This window comes from Helianthus annuus, chromosome 5 (assembly GCF_002127325.2).
Source record: "Helianthus annuus cultivar XRQ/B chromosome 5, HanXRQr2.0-SUNRISE, whole genome shotgun sequence".
Lineage (NCBI taxonomy): Eukaryota > Viridiplantae > Streptophyta > Magnoliopsida > Asterales > Asteraceae > Helianthus > Helianthus annuus.
The window spans coordinates 153675790-153682553 of NC_035437.2; the positions used below are offsets into that span (position 1 = coordinate 153675790).

Below are 6764 nucleotides of genomic sequence, written 5' to 3' on the forward strand. Positions count from 1 at the left end.
ATGACAGGTGGACTTAAATCCGAAAATCAGCATGGGTACAAGGGACAGATGGCGACAGCGGCTGCTAGAACTAGGGTTCCGACGTCCATCTGTATCCCTCTGTCAGAGTGTCAGTTCAATTTGTCTTTCCATTTCATTGGAAAACTATTGCTTTGGGTATTCATGATGTTTTAGGGCATGTGTAGTCATAAAGCCCTCAAAGGGGCGTTATGCGCCATGTGGCATGCCACGTCAGCAAAGGGGCTTTATGGGGCTTTATGCAATTTGGGGCCGTAGTCATAAAGCCCCTGTGTAATCATTACTCAATTAATTTAATTTTCTATTTTTTAAATAATTTATAAGTTTTATAAAATAAAAAACATTTCATTAAATAAAAAACACTACATTAAAAATAAAAAAAAAAGTTACACTAAAAAAAAAATTACACCTAAAAAATAAATTTATTCTTCGGTGTCATCTTCGTTCTCTCCTTCTTCCTCTTCGTTTTCTCCAGCATCTAAACCTACGTCTTCAAAGTTCCCGTCTTCGAATTCCTCCCCCACTTCTTCCTCGGAATCTTCGTCGTGATCATTGTTTGATCGAATTGGGCGAATCGCCCAAGCATGCTCAACCAAATCCGCCTTCAACGTGTTATGTATTTCTCTAGATCGGAGTAGTTGAGCATTTGCGAGTCTCTCTTCCGTTGTCGCTTGGGGTAGTTCGACCAAATCTTCGGGAATATAGTTTTGGCATATCGCTTTTCCATCATCCTCAATGATCATATTATGCAAAATGATGCAAGCATACATGGCCATTCGTATTTTATCCTTATGCCACATGCGACAAGGATTCCTGATAAAATGCCATCGTTGCTGTAGAACCCCAAAACACCTCTCGATGTCCTTTCTCGAAGACTCTTGTAATTTTTTAAAATACTTTCTTTTTTCATCGAAAGTTTCAGAAAACGTTTTAACAATAATCGAATACTCGGGGTAGATACCATCGCCCAAGTAGTAGCCATGCTCGTAATCGTTCCCGTTTGCATGGAAACCGGCCTTTGGTATAGTTCCAGAAATGTAGCCCTCGATTAATGGTGAAGCCTCTAACGTATTAATATCGTTAAAACACCCGGCTACACCAAAGAAGGCCGACCAAACCCAAAGGTCGTATGACGCAACACCTTGTAATACCAAAGTTGGCCCTTTTTGATCACCCCGCGTATGTTGACCTCGCCATGCGGTTGGACAATTATACCAACGCCATTGACGACAATCCAAGCTACCAATCATGCCGGGTATTCCATGCTTTTCTAGATGCACCTCATATATTTTTTGAAGGTCGTTCCAAGTGGGGTTTCTCAAATAACGTTTTCCATATAACTGGCATATTCCTAAAATATAATTTAAAAGTTACGAAAAAATAAATGTATAAAAGTAAATAAATAAAAGACAATTAAAAAATTACCATAGCAAAAATGTTCCAAGGTATCTCGGGTTGTTTTCTCCGCCATCTTCAAATACTCGTCGTTCATGTCGTACGTGTTTCCGTATGCTAATACGCGTAAGGCGGATGTGACCTTTTGAATTGAGGTGAAGCCTAGATATCCTCGTGCGTCCATTCTTTGCTTAAAGAAATCGTACGTATTTTCCAAGTCATTGGTAATGCGCAAAAATAACCTTTGGCTCATCCGAAAACGTCGTCTAAAAACATTCGGTCCGTGAACCGGTGCCGCGTCAAAATAGTCTTTCATCAAACGCTCGTTCGCGGCTTCACGATCTCGCAAGATATAGGTGCGTCGCAAGATGGGTCGTGGAGGGGGTGGTGGCCGAATGTGCTCAAATGTTTGTAGCACAAAAGTACATGCACTCGTAACCGCTTCTTCCTCGGCCGCGTCTTCGTCGGGCGAAAAATATCTTCGGTAAATTTCGGTGAAAGACTCTTCCGACGGGGAACCCATTTTTTATAAAGTGAGACTAGCTTTTTTAAAAATATATGGAGAATGAGTATGGAGAATGAGTATGAGGTTTGAGTTGTAAAAAAAGTGGAAGAATATGAGGTTTTATAGTGTGAAAAATAAAAAAAATTGAATTTTTTTTTTTTTTTAATTTATGACCGTTATCAAACGGTCAAAAACATAAAAAGCCATCTCCTCGCGCCGCGAAATAAAACACGCCCTTTTTTTTTTTTTTTTCTCATAGCGCCCCGGGGGCGGTGTTGTGGGCGCCGTATCGGCGCTATGCCATCTCCTCGCGCCCCATTACATATGTCCTTAGTAGGAAGTAGTTGTTTCTATTAATGTATTTGATAACGGTTATTGTTTCTCAGATTACTCAATGGTGCTTGCTCAATCAGAATTAACACATAATTCACAAACCGTACATGATGGAAACATGACTCCTAAGTAAAGCAGAAGGCAAGAAGATATTTGCCACAAGAGGTTAACTTTCTTAATCTTTTCTTTTATATTTCATCTTATAACTTTCTTAATCTATTCTTTTATGTTGAGTCTTATTATATTATGTATTGTTGTAAAAAATTATCTTATCACATGGGTTGAGCAATAGAGGGGTGTATGAAAGGCGAAGTATCTATCACCTACAACATAATATTCTATGCTTCAAGAAATGTTGTTATGGGTATCTGATTTTAAGTTTGTTATATTTCCATGTGGTTCAAATGGATTATACAACTTCGATGCAACTAACCCGTTTTCAAATACAATGATTTTGCTTTATGTCACTTTTACAAATTTACTAGGGATGGCAATGGGTCTGGTTCGGACGGGTATTGGATATCGGGCAAACCCACGGGTATTAGGTATGCCCGTTAATTTGTTAAAAGATACCGATTGGGATTTCCAATTACATTTCTTTTTTACTATTATAATTATTGTATAATTTTTATACAAAAACTATAGTAAATTAAAATATAAATTCATGCTGTTGCAGTTGAGCATGTGTAGCCTTTCCCTGAATTTGTATGATTACTTGATTTTTATTCTTGCAAAATAAGTTAGTCCACATTTGTTTTTAGCCATTTCATATGTTATTTTGATGGTTTCAGGCTATTTATTTTTTTTGTTATTTTTCGCGGATTGTGGTTGCTCAGTGTCAACACTAATAGAATATAAGGGCATTTATGAAGCAGATCACCCTAATTAATCCTTTGGTAAGATATTATATCCACGTCTTCAATAATATAAGGCCTCATTTGTGTTTTAGGAAACTTTGGCACTCATTTTGCTTTATTATAAGTTTAACTTTTCCTTACCCTTTTCCTTTACAATTTTTTTGGAAAGATTGAGCTTTTCGGGGTTTTCTTATGTGTGTTTCGAAGAAACCTCAATAGCAATATGTATATGTTCATAGTTATTCTCCATAATCTACAAATTTGGATCACATAAACCCTTACATTTCGTGTTTTGGTGACTACATTTAGATGCTTTTTTCTCATGAATGCATATAATAGTCATAAATACAACAATAGGATAATTTAGTATGTTTATTGATTTGTTGGATCACTTTGGTTTAATAGGGTTTGAGTGGAAATTAGTATGCTTATAGATTGTTTTGATTTGTTATGTTTCCTTTTTAGGTGGTTGTTTATCATCATGTGGCTTTCAGATTTTGAAGATTTTGAGGATTTCGTTGCATTTAAATGACGGTATGTATATGTGCTATTGGTTCTCTTATTTTGTTTTTAGATTGAGTATTGTATATAGGAAAGGATATGTGTATTTTTTTTGTTGTCTATCTCATTTTCAATTGAACAGGTTAGACGAAGGTGGCTATTTTTTTTTGAACGGCCGACAAAATTTTATTCATTGTAGCAAGATGCTACCCACCAAATTTACAACAGTTTTTACACCATACAATAACCACCAAGCATATAAACTACTGCACTACATCAAAACTAATCACCAAATTTGAAACGGCTCCAATCCTCTCATGTTAAAGACGCCGCTTTTGATCTAGACTTTATCCAAAGATACGCCATTGCTTTTATCTCGTCCAACATCTTCACTCAGTTTGGAGTTAAATTTCTAAAGAGAGCATCATTCCTCGTTTTCCATATGTTCCAAATTGCCACCAAAACCACAGCGTGTATCGCTTTCCGCTTTTTCTCCGAGCCCGAGTTTGAGCCATGTACCGTCAATAAATCTTTCAAACCAAAAGCAATGATAGGCGGCAGACCCCACCAAGTCGCTAAATTTAGCCAGGTTACTTGAGCGAAATGACATGACACGAATATATGCTCCGACGTCTCAACGTATTCGCCGCAAAACACGCACAACTTGTCTTGAATCTGCACATTCCGAGCCGCTAATGCTTGCTTCGTCGGCAACCTCTCCATATCCGCCCTCCAAGCCACCAAACCCACTTTTTTGGGCACCCAATTATTCCATTCAAACACACTATCAGGCCTGGATCGATTATATGAGCTGAGCACTTTCTTAATACTTGCAACAGAAAAGTTTCCATTTACTTCATATTACCATCTCCAAACATCATAACCAGCCGACATGTTAGGACAGCCTATCAAAGTAACTAGTTGCTGAAATTGATTTTGTTCCTCCACTCCAGCTAATAGCCGAGCCCAAGCCCAGTTCAACACAATATCATTATCATCCATATGTATACGGTCAGCAACCAAACATTCTTTCACCGACTCTATCTTAAACAAAGCTGGGAATTTAAGATAGAGAGGAAGAGAATCGGCCCAAATATCCAGCCAAAAGGAAATGTTCTGCCCACCCGCTAAAACCGCTGAAATAGCTTATCTCAGGTCGATGCCAGCATTCAAAAGAACATGTGTAGTGCTGATAATACACTTCCAAGGACCCGCAATTCATCTTGGCCTTTTCTTCCAACCCACCCCAAAAGAACACCCTCCTAATCTTATCCAGTGATTCTAGAACTTTTAATGGTGCTTTAAACAAGGAAAAGTAATAAGTTGGAAGCGAGTCCAACACCGACTTAATTAAAGTAATCCTCCCACCATATGATAAAGTTTTGGCTTTCTCTATTGGCTTTCCATAGAGAAAGCCGATTTTTAAATATGTCGACCACAGTTTTCCAATTACGGGCAAGATTCATATTGGCACCTACCAACAAACCCAAATGTTTAAAAGGAAAAGTACCTTGTTTGCAACCCAATAGAAGAACCGTGTCTTGAATTTCCTGATCTTCCACCCCAATACCAAAAATACTACACTTAGCAAGGTTTATTTTTAACCCCGAAGCAAGATAAAAACATCTCATCATCCTCCGTAGATTAATTATATTTGAAGGCGACCACTCACCAACGAACATCACGTCATCCGCATAGATCAGATGAGATAAGGAAGGACCGTTACATGAGACATCAATCCCATTGAACAATCCGATTGAGGTGGCTTTTTTCATAACTCCGGATAATGCTTCCATAGTAATAAGAAACAAGAAAGGAGACAACGGATCTCCTTGGCGAAGCCGAATTCCCTTGTAGGAGAACCATTAACGAGAACGGACGCTCTAGCCGAGTATAATGTAGCCATCACCCAATTTCTCCATTTACTCGGAAAGTTCATTTGTGACATAATCGAGTTAAGGAACGCCCAGTTAACAGAATCATAGGCCTTATTAATGTCCACTTTGAAGAACATACCTTTCCGCTTATGCTTCTTTAACCAACAAAGCACTTCATTGAGGACTAAAGGGCCATCCATAATATTTCTTCCTGCCAAAAAGGCCGATTGTTCTTCCGAAATAAGCTTTGCCAACACCCCTTTTAACCGGTTAACTAGAACCTTTGAGATCACCTTATTAACTACACCAATAAGACTAATTGGTCGAAAATCAGGTGGACTAACCGGATCCTTAATTTTAGGAATCAGGGCAATAAATGAGGACGAGCAACACTTACTAAGGGAACCATCAACATAGAATTTGTTGAATAACCTAAAAAGGTCATCCTTTAGGCCAGCCCAACACCTTTTAATAAATTTAAAATTGAACCCATCCGGTCCCGTGCTCGATCTCCTTCACAATCCCAAACCGCGGCTTTAATTTCCTCCATGGAAAAGGGACTCACTAACATGGAAGCCTCTGAATCAGATATGGTAGCCAGATTCGGACACACCATATCCGGCCTAGAGGACATCGGTTCCGTAAACTGATGAGAAAAGAATGCAAATAAATGCTCTTTAATCGACAAAGGGTTAGTCACCCATTCACCATCAATCGTCAGACCATTCAACCTGCTGGAACTAATGTTAGAATTAATAACCTGATGGAAAAAGGCAGAATTCTCATCCCCATCAATAGCCCATTTAGACCTGGATTTTTGCCTCACATCTAGCAACTTTAATCTATCAAATTCTGCCACGAAACATTTACATTCTGCCCTCTCAGCCAATTCTTCATCCAAAAGCACTCTTTCCTCGGCCAGACTCTCGGTACAAGCTAACCTCCTCTTCTTACTACCATAAGTCCCCTCTCTATTATCCTTTTCCACTTTCAGGCAGGATTTTATATTATTTTTCAACCACCGAAGTTTAATGGCAAAGGCTAGGTCTTCCGGCCCCGAGAAATGAAATAGACCACACTTATGAAGAACAAACTCAAGAAAACCCGGAAGCTCGAACCATGAATTAAAGAAACGAAATGGGATATGGCCGAAGTCTGACTGGACAGTAGATAAAATGATCGGCCGATGATCAGAAGCTACCCGGTCCAAAGCAATCACTGAAGCATTAGGCCATATCTCCATAAAGCCTAAACAGACAAGATACCGATCCAATTTAC

General features: G+C 38.7%; 2 protein-coding genes across 2 annotated transcripts; both read right to left on the reverse strand.

The window, feature by feature from the left end:
* Positions 1–440: 440 nt before the first annotated feature.
* On the reverse strand, positions 441–1936 carry LOC110943814. The gene is made up of 3 exons (XM_022185545.1): positions 1444–1936; positions 916–1111; positions 441–831 (listed from the first exon to the last, which is right to left on the reverse strand). Exons 1-3 carry the CDS (start codon positions 1934–1936, stop codon positions 441–443), a joined length of 1080 nt encoding a protein of 359 aa, XP_022041237.1.
* Positions 1937–4002: 2066 nt separating this feature from the next.
* Positions 4003–5405, reverse strand: LOC110943813. The gene is made up of 3 exons (XM_022185544.1): positions 5120–5405; positions 4475–4745; positions 4003–4402 (listed from the first exon to the last, which is right to left on the reverse strand). The coding sequence occupies exons 1-3, from the start codon at positions 5403–5405 to the stop codon at positions 4003–4005; spliced, it is 957 nt and encodes a 318-aa protein (XP_022041236.1).
* Between the last annotated feature and the right edge of the window lie 1359 nt (positions 5406–6764).